Below are 17,354 nucleotides of genomic sequence, written 5' to 3' on the forward strand. Positions count from 1 at the left end.
AGCAAGTTTCGACAAAATTATTCAAACACCGAAGCGTCGTTGTCTGAAACGTATATATTTTCCAGATGTGGTCGTCACGGCAGCAGGACGGTTATTGATTGGAAGTCAGACCTATCGATCACCTAATGGATGTGTGTGTGTGTGTGTCAAGTCTTAACTTTGTCCTTGCATTGTGACGTATACACACACACACACACACACACACACACACACACACAAATACACAACCCACACTAACCGCAGGGTGTGACTGCTGATGATTGTCGCCTCCTCTCCTCCCCTGAACTCACACCTCTCACGTCACAACACTATTTATTTGAGTGACACAGTGGAGAGAGGGGGGGGACACATTATAAAGCTAAACGAAATTATTTTTTAAAAGAACTAAAAACTCTTTTTGTCATTTTTTTGTGTGAACAATCTCCGTGTCTCACATCTTATTAATAGGAACAGCGCAGCCTGAAGAGACAACCCGTCCTCCATCGCTGGTTCCTGTCATCTTTCCTTTCTTTTTCCTGTTCTCGCTCTCTCCTCATCCATCTCCCTCTGTCTTTTTCACACCACCCACCCCCTCGGTATTCCCAGTGGGACCACCCTCCTTATCCCGCCGGGTGTGCATGTGTGTGAGCATGTGTGTGTGTGTGTGTGTGTGTGCTGCATCATGACAAAAGACAATCCTCTCTCTCTCTCTCTCTCTCTCTCTCTCTCTCTCTCTCTCTCTCTCTGCCCTGTGTCAGCTCCGTGCTCTCATTCCTCCATTACTTTCCAGCTTCCTTCTCCAAACTCCTCACCCGTCCCTCACCCCTCCCTCCTCCTCCCCTCCTCCCCCTCTCTCTCTCTCTACCTTTTCGTCTCTTCAGAACGCTTCTTCGCCGCCTTCTTCTTCTCCTTCTCGTCCTCCACAGTGTTGAGGTTCTCGTCCGCCCTTTTCTTCAGCTGCGAGGCGGCGTGCGCCATGCTGCTCCGGCCCAATTAATCCTCACAGGTGGGAAACAAGGGGAGGAGGGATGGATGGAGGGATGAATGGAGGGTGGACACCAAGTCTTCCCCCCTTCAGCCTTTTTCTCCTCTTAGCTCCTGATGATCTTTTTTGTTCCTCCGCTCCTCAGCTGAGGTTTTGTCAGAGAGGGAGTCCTCACAAGTATGAGAGAGGCAGACGGATGTTCCTCTCCTCTTTTACAAGATCCCCCTCTTTCTTTTGTTCCTTATCTCCCTCAGCAGCGATCCACACAGGGCAGACGCTCAGGTCCAGTCTGGGGCAGGACAGAACCAGGACATAATCCTCCAGCGCTCGGAAGGCAGCTGCTCAAAACTGTGCAAAATAAGTGCAGCAAATACAAAAACAATACATCTGTATGATCCTCAGTCTGGTTGAGTCCTCTTGATTTAAGAAAAATGTATAAAAAACAGTTATGTCAATGGAGCTCCAGGGTTTCAGGTGTCCAGCCCCTAGCCCAGCAGAGAGCTCTGTGGTCTGGGTGGAGGTACTGGTCCAGCTGCCTGCTTCACTGGTTCCTCGAGCTGGATCCCTGCACCTGAGCCAGAGCCATCCTCTATGTACACACACACTCACACACTCACACAGTCCGTGACTGAACAGGAGGGATTTGACAGAGGAAAGGAGGTTGAGATAGGAGGAGGAGGATGAGGAGGGTGGGGTGAGAGAGGAGGGGGTGAGAGAGCAGCAGGAGGAGTGAGGGAGGGAGCAGGGATGGATGGATACCTCTGCTCCGCACCGGCTGCTTACGACTGAGAGATAAAGAGAGCGAGCGAGCGAGCGAGGCGCAGCACAAACACACGCTGGGTGTTCAGGACAACACAGCGTGCAGGACGAGTGCAGCCACGAGGCTCCTGGTGGGAAACTTATTTCACTGCGTGTGTTCTGTGATAAATAAATATCAAGCTGAACCTTTTATCCACTTAAATTAACTTTCATTGGTTTCTAATTCAAAGAAATGTCAAAATAATGTGAAATCCTGTCACTCTGAGTGTTCGAATACGCACATTTGAATGTGTTTGTACCAAAAATAACCCTGAAATAATCGTTTGACGTCAGTTGGAGTCGGACTCATGTCTCTGAAGACCCAAATATCGCAGATACGAACGCTCGCTTGTGCACCAACGCCGTCATTTGGCGCCAGAGTCTGAATAGTATCGTTCCCGGCATGTCTCCCAACCACTAACATGGAGGAGGCAGGGTTTATGAACTATACTGCAGCCAGCCACCAGGAGGCAATCAAGAAGTCGGGATCTCCCTCCCTCTGTTGCAGATTTTTCACAGTTATGTGAGATTTTCTTTATTTGAGGGTCTGAGGATTAAAAGTGTGCACAATTAGATATGTTTAAGGAAAACATCTGATTTTAATTGATTTTTAAGCATAAAATCCAGTTTGTGACAAATTGATTTTTTTTCTTTGATCCAGTGTAAAACCAGTTTAAAACCAGTCAACCCATAAAACTCCACGTGACAGTCTTTGTGTTCAGGATGTGATGTGATTGGTCTCTGCATGTTTCCAGTGTGTGAGCTCAGCTCTACACTGCAGCCTTTCAATATTTACAACATGGGAGAGGGGACGGGGGACGGGGGACGGGGTTTGCATGACAAGGACATGTGACACAGAACCTCCTTTCCATTGGCTGTCTGGGATGAGAAAAGAGACGCCATTGGCTGCTCGGGAAGGGAAGGTCCCACCCACAAAACGACAATAACAAAGGGGAGAGCTGGAGAAGATGAGGCGAAGATAGAAAAGGTTTTTACAAAGGAAGATGCCCACAGATAATTAGGTATCATATCCACACTAGTCTTAGAGAAGAGACCAAACCCCAGCCTAAAACCTAAAGACAGTAATATTTAAATTCACTAGATCCGGAATTTTATGTGGATCTGAACACACTAAAAAATATCAAGAATTATTCCCTGGGAAATCAAAGCAAACGTCACAAAACGTCCTATCTCACAATGACAAAGTGAAAAATGAAATCTCTTCACTGACGCATCCTTCCTCAAAGATTCGTGGAAATCAGTCTAGTAGTTTTTGCAAAATCATCCTTAAATCAAAAGGAGCGAGGGTGAGAATCTACTTCGTGGAGGTAATAAGCAGAGGAGACTGGAATCAAACCACCACTGGCTGCAGATGTTACCACCGACTGCACATCTGCACGGTGCAGCTGTTTAAGAGCAGCAGGTCGAAGGTTGTGATAATTCTCGTGTCATATGTTTAGACACTTTTAATCTTTTAAGCTCTTTTAAACTGCGCTAACTTGAAGTGCACGTTGTTCCAAGTGTCGTTCACAGTCTCCAGGAGCTTATTTTGCTAAAAAAAAGAAACTTAAAATCTGAATGAATTTAAAACCACATGTTCCATTAAGTAGAAAAAGTCCCGGCTGCTCATTCACTGGGCAAACTTCCGTCCCTGCACCAATAATAAGTATCTGTCGGAGTCTGACTTCAGACGGGATTTATTAGACTAATCCCTCATTATCTCCATCTGTAAGAGGAGCTTATGAAGGAGGTGTTTTAGCCCTGAAACGACTTGTGTCTGTGCTGCAACAGGGATTAACAGCAGGTGACATCTCGCTACATGGATCAGACATTTAAAAGTGGCCTCACAATAAGACGTCTGAAGGTTTATGGAGCTGACGACATCACACGTTTTTCCATCTCTGTCTATTATCGACAGTGTTGATCCTTAACGACTTAAAGAAGAGAGAGATCCTTCCTGAAAGAAATAGGACATTTAGGATTTTTGTTTAATAAAACAATTTAAACAATAAATTCAGTTGTTATAATTTTTTTGTTGATAGACCTATAGGAAATTTAAATAATATTGAGGATTATAATTACAAATGATGAAATAAAACAAAGACAAAAATAAATATTTGAATTCTGGTATTTATCATGATTCTTCCTTTGGTGTTTGGCTCCCTCTAGTGGCCCTAGAGGAGTCTCGTCGTCTTTTTTTTTTACACAGTTCAGTTTAAATCTTTAAGTTTTAGTTTGTTAGTCCAGTTGTTAATGATTAATTATTGATTAATTATTGACTTATTGGTCAGTGAATCATGGAGAGCTGGACGCAAATACTTTAGAAGTTACAGACAGGGACACTTCAAAAGTGTGTGTGTGTGTGTGTGTGTGTGTGTGTGTGTGTGTGTGTTTTGTGTGTGCGTGTGTCTGCTCTTCACACAGTGCATTACGTACTAGGTGCAGTTGACCACTTGAGGGCAGCATTACACAGACAAAAAAAAGCCTCACATTGCAAAAGTTGAAGAGTGAAGCTGAACTGAAGATCAGTTAGAAACACCAGGGGGGATTACAACATCACCAGTTCAGCACCACATCGATGGCTTTTCCCTTAAAGAGCAACTCATGGGATTAATTCAGTCCCGCGTGGTTCCCATAATCCATTTGGAGTCAAGGGACTTTAAAAACATCACTTTTTTTTCATGCTGCTGATTGAGTTTCAGTCTCCGCAGCCGATATCCAGCTCGTTTCTCCTGCATTAAGTCCCACCACATCCTGATAGCACGTCCAATTAGACGCAATTAAGATGCTCTCAACCCGGCGGCTTCACCGTGAAGCCGAGCTCCACTTAGAAACAACGACGTTCGAGGACGTCGATACCCACAATTCATGCAGCTTTGTGAATTAGCGTTCTTCTTAAACGTGAATATATAATCCAGCCTCCAGACAGCAGCCTGATCATTGAGATTCTTTGGTCTCTGGAGAGGCAGATACCGGATTCAGCGACGACAGCACACAAAAGAAACGCACACAAATACAAAATATGCTGACAAGGTGAAAGTTTTACTTTGCCAGGGCCAGAAAATGCATTTAAAACGAGACAAAAGACGAAAAGCTGAGCTGAGCTGGAAGAAAATAAAACCATCAGGCTGCAGATTTCACTACAGATGCATCGCAATGAGAAATAAAGGATTTTAAAATGAATGTAGGCTAAAAAAAAAAGAGGCTGTATTAATATTTTCATTGCACTTAATGAAAGCTTTCAACACTGTGTGTGTGTGTGTGTGTGTGTGTGTGTGTGTGTGTGTGTGTGTGTGTGTGTGTGAGATGTGGATGCCGGCCCATTTGGAGCCAGGTCATTAAAAGGCTGTGAGATGCTTCTGCTTCTTCAGTCTTTAAAACCTAAATGACTGAAATGTTCTGATGTTGGAAACGAGGCCTGAAACTCAGTGTGTGAGAAACATTGTGTTTAAAAAGACGGACGACGCGTCTGTGCTTCCTCCCACTGTCTAAATATCCACCCTCCCCTCTAATAAACACACAGTTCAGCCCTTGAGGGGACGCTCGGCTGTCAAATCCAAGACGTGCTCTTATTGTTGAGACATGACGTTGCCTCCGTCTTCCCCGTCTGTCTCCTAGTCTCTGTCTGTCTGTCTGTGTCGATCTCACACACTTCACTTCTTCCTGTCTCAGTCTCTCCACACTGACAAAGCAGAATCCAGATTCTACAGATGGAAATAAAAACACATCAGAGCGTCTCTCTCACACACACACACACACACACACACACACACACTGTCAGGAACTGGTTGAAGTCGGCTGGCCTGCAGGATGAGTCGGGCAGATTTGATCATGGGAGTTTGGGTGTGGCCGGGCCCCAGACAGCCCATAAAATGATTAGAGTCCATTAGGAACACGGCTGAGTTCATGTTAGTGGACGTCGTACATCTTGCCCTGCTTCCATCTTCCATCAGCGCCGCGGCTCGAATGTCAAAGCAGAACCGAACAACCACACTCAAACCCAAAGCTCCTGCTACTCAGAGACGTGAGGAAGACGAGGAAGACGTCAGCTTGGAAAGACGAGGAAGAGAGTAAAGGGTTGTTGGCACACGAGGGAAAAGGTCAACTCCGTCACAACTACACTCCAGTGACTCGGCCCTGTGGTGTTGCTGTGGCCGCACAACAACAATGACTCTGGTGTTAGTGGTGAGTGCACATCAACCTCATCTTCAGAAGGACGGACCTCAGCTCAGACAGCATGTGAACCCACTGCGGAGTCGGGTGAGAGCGGGACGCGACCCGAAGGCCGAGGACGAGGGACGAATGAGGGTTTATCAACAGCCACTTGAAAAACTTCACTGAGGGAAATTGTTCACGTGTGTGTGTGTTAGGGGAGGCGGTTATTTATTTTTCTGCAACCGTCCGTCTGTCGGAGGTCAACTCCGGTCTCCTGCTGGCTCTCTGCCGGCTGTCTCCACGGCAACCAGATACACGAGCCACAAATAGCACTCACGAGCAGAGTATCCCTTCGCCACACCGGCGCCATATCACACCACATCACGCTCCGTCACATTTCCACATCCCTCCACAGCAGCACATAGATCTATTTAAGAATGGAGTATGTTCAAGGCAACTTTTAATATTGTATGTTCAGTGTTGTACAGAACAGTACAGCTCTGTGCACTTACATGTAAGGTTAATAAGAGTGGGGGGGGAAATACTGAAATATTAGAGCTCGATCAACTTTTTATTAATAATAATTAATAAGAAATTGGCCTTTCATAGACATATCGGTATCTGTCTTGATTTTTGCCGATATGCTTCAATATGAAAACTTTTATTTTATTTATTTATTTATTTAATTTTATTTTATTCTAACCCTAACCCCTAACCCTAACCCTAACCCCTAACCCTAATAAACAAGGCAGAAAAAATGCATTTATGTTTTGTTTTAAATAGAGAAAAAGTAAATTTTCCTTTTTCCAAATCTATTTACTTGGTAGTTTTTGTGTTTTCTTTATATTTTATAGTTATTTATAATATATTTTATGGTTAAACTTCATATTATCAAGCTTCTATTACACTACGTGTCTTTATCATAAGAGTTTGAGGAAGACATCTTAGTTTTTATGTACCTTAGTTGATTGGATATGGGTATTAAACAATATTTCATTCCCTAATATAAAAAATTTCCCAAAATCACGTCCCTATATTTAAATTCATCACATGTAAAACATCTCCTTCATGTGTGTTTTCACAAGTTAAATGTTGTTTTACTTTAATATTCAAGACACAGAAACCGTTTTGTATATAAAGTTCATCAGAGTTTTTCAATGTACAAAATATTTAATTTCAACATATCAGTTTGGTGATTTATTTATTTGAACCCCAATAAGCTGTCACCATAGCAACAGCCACTCTTAATGGGATCAAAGGAAGAAAAGATCCCTTTGCATTGACTGTTTTATTCAGATTAAACTGAAACTGCCTGAAAACATGAAGAGAATTCAATGTGTCCACTGGGTCTCCTCATCACAAGCTTGTTATTCTGCCTAGTAACAAGATGATGGGTTATTTGATGATTGGTTTTTGAGGATTAACGTTGTAGAAGTCGCACTTATCACTGGCCAATAACTATTAGAGATCAGAAACCGTCCTGGAGGAAGATCTGAAGTGACACTGGAGTTAAATAGTTCATTACACTTTCATCTGGTCGTCTACGGAGAGCAAATCCCTGTGTGTGTGTGTGTGTGTGTGTGTGTGTGTGTGTGTGTGTGTGCGTGTGTGTGTGTGTGTGTGTTCTGAAGCTCTACTCTAATCCATGTGGAATGATAACCCTCCTGACATTATAAAGGTTAATTAGACATGAACTTTCCATTATAGACACTGAGAGCTCATCCTAATCCGTGCACACACACACACACACACACACACACACACACACACACACACACACACACACACACACACACACACACACACACACACACACACACACACACACACGCAGCGAGCTCATACTCGAGCTCAACAGGATGCAGCCTCTTCAGGACGGGTATCCTGACCTAACTCGGGCGGGCATGTTCGGTAGAGCTATGCAAATGACCCCGGTGATAACACCTTGGCCGGCTGTCATGGCAACGCGTCAAGTAGCAGGCGTGTGGCCGCTGGCACGGGACGGAGGAAGGAGGAAGAGGAGGAGGAGGAGGAGGAGGAGGAGGTAGAAATAAAAAAGAGAGAATGAGAGATGAGGGAGTGGAAGAGAACCGGTGATGAGAAATAAAAAGAGCAGAAGGTGATGGAGGAGAGAAGAGAGAGGAGGAAGGTTCACGATCAGGTAAATAGGTCACTGGGTCTGTCGGTGTCTATTCCTTGTTCCTCATTTTCCTTTCAGGATCTCCTGCTGGGTTCGGATATTCTCCACAGCTTTTATAAGGAGGTTCTCGTGTGGACGTTTCTTTCTTTCTGAACACAGGTTGATACAGAAGCTCCACAGATCAACATTAGGCTTTAATCAAAGTATTTAATGAGCCACCAGAACCTGAGCAGAGGTTCATCTGAGTTTGCATCACGAGGTCACATCTACGCATGAACAATATTAGTGGTGTCATTAATATTGTGTTTTATTTTTTGAGGTGACCGTGCACTCAGCTCGGAAATGTGGTGTTTGCAGCAACTAATTATTTTATTGTACACGATTGCTGTTTTTGTGCTGATTTTACAAAGTGGATATATGTGTGTGTGTGTGTGTGTGTGTGTGTGTGGTGTGTGTGTGTGTGTGTGTGTGTGTGTTTTTGTGTTTGTGTTGTTGTGTGTGTGTTTATGTAACAGGCAGTGGGTGCTTTGCCTCTTTGATGGTGTTTTACACGCTTTTCTGTAGTCGGGTTACATGACATGTTTGACGTGTGCTGCATCTAACTGTAAATCTTTCGCTTCTGACACACACACACACACACACACACACACACACACACACACACACATTGATGACGTGCGTCTCAGTGTGTGTGAGGAACAGTCTCGGTGTTTCCAGCAGGCGATCTGCCAGTGCTCTCAATGTCCTGGTCCAGAAACCCTTCTGCCGTCTGCCTATCCTCATCCTCCTCGTCCTCCTCACCCTCCTCATCCTCCTCATCCTCCTCATCCTCCTCATCCTCCTCATCCTCCTCACATCATCACTGCACTGCTTCCTCTTCCTCTTCCGCTCTTAATCTGTCATTCGTACTCTTAAGGCTAATTTACGCTCAACGTTAGACACGTACATTGAAACGGACGGAGCCTTCTGTTCGTAACATGCGTTCATTTCTTTCGTATTATAGACGGATATAGAAGGAACAGACGTAGTAGTACCACCAGAAATCGTCAGGGGGCAGTGTGGCCAATAGTTCAAGCAAGACGATCAAAGACACGAGGAATACATTTCAACAATAGCTGAACTTTTTTGAGGACAGACTTTGAGTTGGTAAGGTCGCTAAGGTTTACGGAGGACTCACACATACACATGTGGAGGCAGCTCCTCAAAAGTGAAGCCAAATCATCTTGATCACCCCCTAGTGGCTGGCTGCAGTATAGGCTTTAATAGATGGGACACAGACCAAACTAAAAATCAAAGTACACAATAAATAACTATTTCATAAAAAGGTTTTTGTCATTTTAAGTCGCTCTTATAACACAGATGTTTGTTCAATGGCTTAAATTGGATAAAGAGGCTGAAACCAGCAGCCACCAGCTCCTCAGGATTTAGAGAACACTGCGAGGATGCTGGGAAAGAAAGAGGAGGAGAATCTGAGGGGAGGAGAAGAGGAGCTAAAGAGAGATAATGACACTTGGGAGAAATAAGCGGGGGGCATTCAGGAGGAAGGGGGATGACTGGATGAAGAACAGTGACTAATATACCGGGAAGCAGATGGATGCTTCCCCTCAAACCATGACATCACCCTCTGCACAGCCCCCGTTGCCATGGCCACAGTCACATTAACCGTGTGACACCTTCACCCGAGCGCCATCCCTTCACTCCAGGCTCCGCACGCTTTCCTCCGAACTGCGTCAGGCCTGTTTTATTTGAACCAAAGTTCAGATCTACTCTCTGATTACAGCGCCTTGTATTTCTGCCCCGGGGCCAATGAATGCACTTTGGAGATGGAGCTGCTCGTCGGCCCCCGAGTTGGGAAGCGTACGCTCGAGGGGTTGAGCTCCCTTATTGCTGGTGTAGGTATCGAACAGTGATCTATTGCTGACACTCTGCCAGTTTTTCTGCAAGCCGCGGCTGGTTCTGAGGCTGCCGCTGCTTAGTCAGTCCCTCTGACATTAAGCTAATTCCACAGCTACACGGTATTTGTGCACATTTGACGATTCTCTACGGTCTTTGACACAAAGTAGTACGAGAGGATTTTCTCTTTCTCTCAGCAGGGACCTTCAGCGCTGGTATTTGTTACAGTGATTCCTGCTTCACTGGCTCCACACTTCACACAAAGATCGTTCTCAATATAACAAAATGAGCCTCGGGAACAAGCTATAAAAATGACAACTGGCTCAAAATGTTCACCATTGTACAGAAAACACCTTTTATCCCTGCGATTGAATGATTTTTATATTTTTGTCCTTTGCACATACTTGTTACTTTTCACAACAAGCCAGAAACCCAATGCCCCCCGGCCACGTGCTGTCGCGTCAAACACAGCTGAGCAATCAGCACCTTTATTCTCTTAATATTACAACTTTATCCTTGATATCTTTTCTTCAACATCTTCCTAATACACCGTCGTACCTTCATGCTGAGGATTGGTAGTTGATAAAGTCACAGTTATTATAGGGGAAGAAAAGAGAAAGGTCTGCAGTCCTGAGTCCTAGTAAACTGCTGAACGAGGCAAACGCAGCAATTTACATTTGGAACTGAACCAGTCTCACTTTTTCTCCCTCGTAGTCTCGACTGAAATCCTCTTAATCTGTTTTAGTGCACATTCTGAACCTGCTTGTAACGCTGTGTTCTCTTGTTCTGTGTTCAGCGACTTCCGATTTATTCCTCCTCATTAGTGAGTCGTCCTCAAACTCTTCTACAATCTACTGTCACTTTTTATTCTTTGTGTGCAGAGCTTTTTATAAACAGCCTAACTTCATCCTACCTGGTTTATCTGCACTGGAGCCATTGTGCATCCATGATCAACCAGATTAGGTATATTTTTTTTGTGTGTCTTATATATATAAGTTTGAAAGATTCACTAAACTGCAGTTATGTTTTCATACTTTCCATTTCGACTTTTTCAGAGTCTGTTAATCAACCGGCACAATCTATGGTCCAAACTACTTCAAAATAAAAGCTCTGTAATTCCGCTCGATGTAAAGCCCTTTAGCAACAAAACAAATGTTGTGCTTTTACTTTGTAGACCAGTTGCTTAAGAGGAGGTGAATGATATGTTGAGATTGAAATAGTCAAATGGGCCGGCTGCCAGTTTCCGACCACTACTGTGGTTCATCTGAGGACCTGGGAGAAGACACGATGAACTCGGTTGAACGTATATCACTTCTCCAAATTGCACAGAATTCAATACGGCAACTACTTAGGCCCTTAAACAAAACACGAGCCAAATGTGTGGACGACAAGATGGACAGTCCATGAGATATATATACTACAGAGTGTGTGTGTGTGTGTGTGTGTGTGTGTGTGTGTGTGTGTGTGTGTGTGTGTGTGTGTTTGAATGAGCCACAGACCAGAGCTCCCATCCTGTTCCCGTGAAGTGAGAATTAGAGCCAAGCGCAGCATTCTGCTCCACGGCTGCATCAGCAAAATACACAATATGTTGGCTCTCAGGGACCTCGCTGGCAGAACCCGCACCCCAAAGAATATCATCAGCTTCATTATACTCTGCTTCTTTGGCTAGAATGTATCTCTCCACACAATAAATGGGGAAGAGGGAGAGAGAATTGCCGCATGATGCAAAAGGAAGAACCTGCAGTGTTGCGGTCGGCTCCTGATTCGTACTTCCAACGTTATCATCAGAATCAACTGGTTGCTGAAAAGCCCAAATGAAACTATACCCATGAGCTGTGCCTGTATAACCTGACGTTGTTGATTACGGTTTGGATAATTACATTTTGTGTGGGATTTACTTTTTGGATACAAACTAGAATGAGCCCTTCAATTAGGCTCTTGAACTTTCGCGTGTATTATTCCACCTACTGTGACCTTTTCAAACAAAGAAGAGTCCTGAAACCCTTAAAATCATATTTAGAAAAATGAAGCAAATAGCAATGTCACCTTTAGACCGAATGGCCTTTTCGTTGCCTCTTCATCGTTTCTGAACAGCCCCTCTCCACTGGTCAGAAAACCCACCACAACAAAAAGGTACAACTGCTCTACTGGCAGTGGGAAAGGAGTAGAGTCGTTTCTCCTTCGAATCGAAAGGGACCAGTTGAGTTCCTCGGGGGCACCTCACATTTGAGGTATTCTGGGTGGAGGTTTTCTAGGGAGGAGACCCCCGGGGTAGATCCAGAATTCACTGGAGGGACAACGCATCCCATCTGGCGTGGGAACACCCAAAGGATCCTCCAGGAGGAGAAGGGAAGCATGGCTGGGTGGAGGGATGTCTGGAACCCCCTTTTGAACCGTCAGAGGTGCGGCTCGAGTATAACATTGCCGACTTTCTGAGCAAGCCAGCAGAATTTTCAGAATGGGCGTCTCATCAGTTAATGTTTCACTCTGCAGCCAACACTTCCTGCTTTCAGAGAAGGGCCCGCGGCCCCGGCGCCCATACCGCGCCGTGGACCCGACTCTTATCGATGGCTCGTAACAGTGCCGGAGGAGTCATCGGGTTTCTCTGGCAATGTCTGTCTCAACAGGAATGGTGAGCCGTGCGCGAGGGCAGCCAGATCCGCGCTCGCAAACTGCTGTGCACCGGGCATTCCAGCCAGGGATTACAGCCCCGGTGTAGAGTAACCTGTCTGACTCCACCCAGCACCACCCTCTGGACGACCAGGAAGCTCAGGCCACAGTGGAAATAATGCGATGTCAACTGAAACTATTAGGAACAAGTTCAAAGTGTGGTTCAACAGTCGAAAAGACCTTAAATAACAAATTTGGGCCATTTAAAAAAATGGAAACAGGAGGAATTATAATAAATTAGTGCCTAGTGCCTATTATTGTAAAACAAATACAGACAACAAACTGTTTTGGGGATATCTTGTCACAACATTAATCCTACATTGTCCACAAATGACTCAAAACCAACGATGTCAAACTGGTGATGACACTAAAGGATAAATCCTCTGGGAACCATGAATGTCTTTATATACAGGTGAGTGTACTTTCACGAATTTGAATTTCCACCTCTTGTTTTCTTACACTGCACTTTGCCTCCATCAGATTCCCAGTGTGCTGAAGCTGAACCACTTCATATTGAAAGCATTGACAGTATTGACGTTGGAGAGGGTGTGGGTTGGAAATGACTGAACGTGGGCAGTCGTGTTACATAAGCAGCCGTCCACTTCTCTCACTAAAACAGCAGAAAAACAAAGACGCACCTCCATCTAGCAGATGTGGATGTTTTATTTCTGGGTTCATATCGTGTTGCGTTCAGGATTTTTGATTCATTAATCTCGATACTGAGCACAAACGGTCAATCTGTGGCAGATAAAATCACCTTTTTTAATCAAATTGTGGATCAAAAAGCAGCAGATTCAAGCAGGTTGTTTGGTGATTTGATGCCGTCGACATCGCTGCGCTCTGCTGAGGTATCTCTCAGAACACGTCCCCCCTCCTCGGTTACGAGACTCAACCCGACGGGCTTTGAGTTACAAAGTAAAAATGTAATACGCATACCAGGATGTTGGACGCACACCCGCACACGGACGAGGGTGCGACGGCACATATGAGTTTGTCTTTCACCTCTGAGACCCGAGTTCATCCCGGCTCAGTGTACTCAACAGGAATATCTCCACTCGATATTTAATGTGAAGCTGCACGACATCTCTCCACCTGATGACTAACTTCCTCAGCTCCAAACGGGCTCTCTCGCTTCCTCCCTCTCCCAGCGGGTCGGTGGTTGTCATAGTTACATCCATTAACACACCTGCTAATGCTAAGCTCCTGACCCCCCCCCTGTCTCCCACTCTCCCTCCCTTTTCTGTAATCGTCACAGACACGACATGTAATGACAGCTGAGGCAGTAAAAAGAAAGTATTCATAAAGTCAAATATAATAATGAAGAGTCTCAGTGAAGGATATTTTCAATTTGTGTCGAGGAAAATTCTAAATCTAAATGCTGCAAAATAGTTTAAATGTTTGTGTGTTATTAAGTTTAATGGAATAAAAAGACTTTGATGAATGTCTGATGTCGACTGGAGCTTTTTATTCACGGCATCCTGAACTTATTTCATCCCGACAGCCCATTTCACCTTAATTCATAATCTTCTGATATTATTTCATACAGATTCTCTGTGTCCCAACCAACAGGTGGAGAGAGGAAGTGACGCTTCTCTCAAAGCAACAACAGGTTGCTGTCGTTTTTTATTTCACCATCTCTTCCCCTGATCTCTCTTTGTATCTTGTCTACTAATTCTTTTTAAATCCTTCCTACTTTATTAATCTTTACTAATCGACCTTCCCTGAAACCCGAGCCCTCAGACTCCTTTTCCTTTTCACCATCTCCTCTCCTCCTCTTTTCCTTCCTTTTCTCCCCAGACTGTCTCTTCTCCACAGGATCACAGCGACAACAACAGTCGTCCCTCATCAGTCGAGGCGCCGTCTCAGTCGCGAGGTTCCAGCTCTGGTCTCTCTCTCCCTCTCTCTCTCTCTCTCTCTCTTTCTCTCTCTCTCCCTCTCCCTCCCTCTCTCTCTCTCTCTCTCTCTCTCTCTCTCTCTCTCTCTCTCTCTCTCTCTCTCTCTCTCTCTCTCTCTCTCTTTCTCTCTCTCTCGCTCTCTCTCTCTCTCTACTTAATCATTACACTCCCTCTATTCCGTCCCCTCCTCACTTCGCTTCCCTTCTTCCTTCATCCCGTCTCTCTCCTCCTCCTGTAATATTCTGGTCCTTTCTCTCGTCCCCTTCTTTCCTCTCTGCAGCACCGACTTTAATAATTCAATTACAAAAAGAATCATTAATCTCAGCGCTAATACGACGTCTCAAAAAGGACCTGGCAAGGATATTAAAAGACGAACTAAATCATGTAGACTCTGTTGTTGTCTTCTTTATCTTCTGGAAGAACCAAAAGCACCTGTTGCACAGTGTGTGTGTGTGTGTGTGTGTGTGTGTGTGTGTGTGTGTGTGTGTGTGCGTGTGTGTGTGTGTACAGGGAGACAATTAAGAACAGCTGACTAGACGTAAATCTTAAGGTGCTTAGCCAGCAGCCTCTTTCACAGCAGTAAAGAACATGCACACTGATGTATGAACGCACAACAACACACACTACTGGAGCGGACTTTACGATATCAGAGGAGAGTAACAAACTGAAAAGTCTCATTTTGAAAACGAGTCGAGCGTCACTACGGGAGTCCGAAGCAAAATATCACTTCATTTGCAAAAAGACTCGGATGGATGGTTCAGACGTTCAGACCACGACAAGGACGTTCATTTTGCTGGTAGTAACGCAATGAGGACATTATAGTGGAAATGAAATTAACAAAGTGAAACGGTTCATTAACCAAAATACAACTTCTTTCGATGAACGTTAGCGAATACAGTGGCCGCGCTGACTTAGCTCGACCTCTAAGTAAACGATGTTACACAACTTGTCTTGACCAAACAATAACTTGGCTACAGTACAGGAACACCCAGCTCTGGGATGTAGCCTTATCTGGACAAAACAATTGTGTAAGCACACACACAACTCATTCATGAGAAATTGACTCCAACAACTTGTCAAGTACAGGTAGACGACGTAGGTGATGACGACAGGACGCACACATTTTTGTTTAGTGCACTCTCTAAATTACAATGTGAAACTAACGGAGAGAAAACTTTAAGATCCTTGAGCTTTGGAATCTTTGTCCAACACGGACATTACGTCATGTATGATGTTTTTGTGTCAGGTAGTGTTTTGTGTTGTGTTGTTTTGGTGACATAAACAAAGACAAAACACAGACACACACACACAAGACTCCACCCACTTAGCCCGACAGCCATCGAATGTAAAAACTCTAAATGCTCACGTCTTCGTCGAGCACAAGAAAAACAATATTTTTAAAATCACCGAACGAGGAATTTACCGCATCACCATCACGACAAAAGGATGATTTCCCGTTGGCCAGGATCCATCACAGATGTAGCTCAGAGAAGAACTGATGATGTCACTCTGCTGAAAAGTGTTGATTCATTTCCAGACATACAACTCTCTCTCTCCTGCACGTCTCCATCTTCTTCCTCCTCTCGTCTTCTTCTTCCTCTTTTCACTTTCACCTCCCGTCCGGCTTCCCTCCTCCTTTAGCCCCTTTATGCTTTGTCATCTTTTACCTTCTCATCCTTTCATTTTCTGTTTCTCATCTCTCCCTCCTTCGCTTATAGCATTAACAGGCACTTAATGTCCAATTCCACACAGAGGAGGTTTCTCATCGACATCCTCACATCGCAAATAATAAAAAAATAAAAGCAACATGTACACGAGGAACATAAAAGAGTCGTCGCTCTGCACAGATCCTGAGTCTGTGACCAAATCACCGGTAAACAGAGGCTGACGGCACCAACGAGCTTCTCCCACCAACAGAACCACACATGCACAACTTCCAAAGGTGTCAAATGAACACGTAAAAATCCTCCTCTGATATCAAACCACACGTATGTTTGGAAATAATCATCTCTAACTTTTTAGAAGCCCAGATTTCCTGTCTGATTGAATCTGGGCTGACACCATGTTGTTTACAAACTCAGGCTCAATCTCTCTTTTACCTTCTTTCCTTTCTTCTTGCGATGAGCCGACTTCCCCGTAGCCTTCTCTTTAACCTCCTCGCTCATCTCAGCAGCTGTGAGTGTGTGTGTGTGTGTGTGTGTGTGTGTGTGTGTCCCAAACAGCTGTGTGTACAAGTCCAAAAAGGGGGTTTCTGTTTTTTTAATCCAGCATGGATGAGCGGAGAGTAGTGGAGTGGCGGCCACTCTCAACGTGCACAGCGACCGACTCGCTCAGCTCCTCACACCCACTTTCACACACTCGCACTCACACTCACACACACACACTCACACACACTCACACACAAACACACTGTCCGTGAGGAGAGGAGCCAGCAAGGCTGCCCAGCTGGAGCGATGGAGAGACGCACATTCTCACTTTCTCTCCGTCATTGTGTATTTCAGACTCTCTCTCTCTCCTGTCTCTCTCTCTCCCTCTCTCTCTCTCTCTCTCTCTCTCTCTCTCTCTCTCTCTCTCTCTCTCTCTCTCTCTCTCTCTCTCTCTCTCTCTCTCTCTCTCACACAGACAGACACACACGTACCTGTCTGTGGCTGTGGTTTCCTCCCACACACTCAACAAGTGAGAGCGGAGCAGCAACAAGCTACGGGGGCTTGAATATTAATAACAATCAATACCATCTTAACGACAGTGTGTGGGTGTGTCTGTGTGTGTGTGTGTGTGTGTGTGTGTGTGTGTGTGTGTGTGTGTGTGTGTGTGTGTGTGTGTGTGTGTGTGTGTGTGT

At 44.8% G+C, this 17,354-nt stretch overlaps 1 protein-coding gene across 1 annotated transcript in view; it reads right to left on the reverse strand.

Annotated features, from left to right (window-relative positions):
• The window catches only part of LOC118100414 (ankyrin-3), a 92,421-nt gene extending 75,429 nt beyond the window's left edge, over positions 1-16,992 (reverse strand). The window contains exon 1 of the mRNA XM_047338263.1: positions 16,615-16,992. Within this exon, the coding sequence (XP_047194219.1) occupies positions 16,615-16,680 (66 nt within the window). The 5' untranslated portion in view covers positions 16,681-16,992. The remainder of the gene's footprint in view (positions 1-16,614) is intronic.
• Positions 16,993-17,354: the final 362 nt, after the last annotated feature.

This window comes from Hippoglossus stenolepis, chromosome 21 (genome assembly GCF_022539355.2).
Source record: "Hippoglossus stenolepis isolate QCI-W04-F060 chromosome 21, HSTE1.2, whole genome shotgun sequence".
In the NCBI taxonomy this organism is placed as follows: domain Eukaryota; kingdom Metazoa; phylum Chordata; class Actinopteri; order Pleuronectiformes; family Pleuronectidae; genus Hippoglossus; species Hippoglossus stenolepis.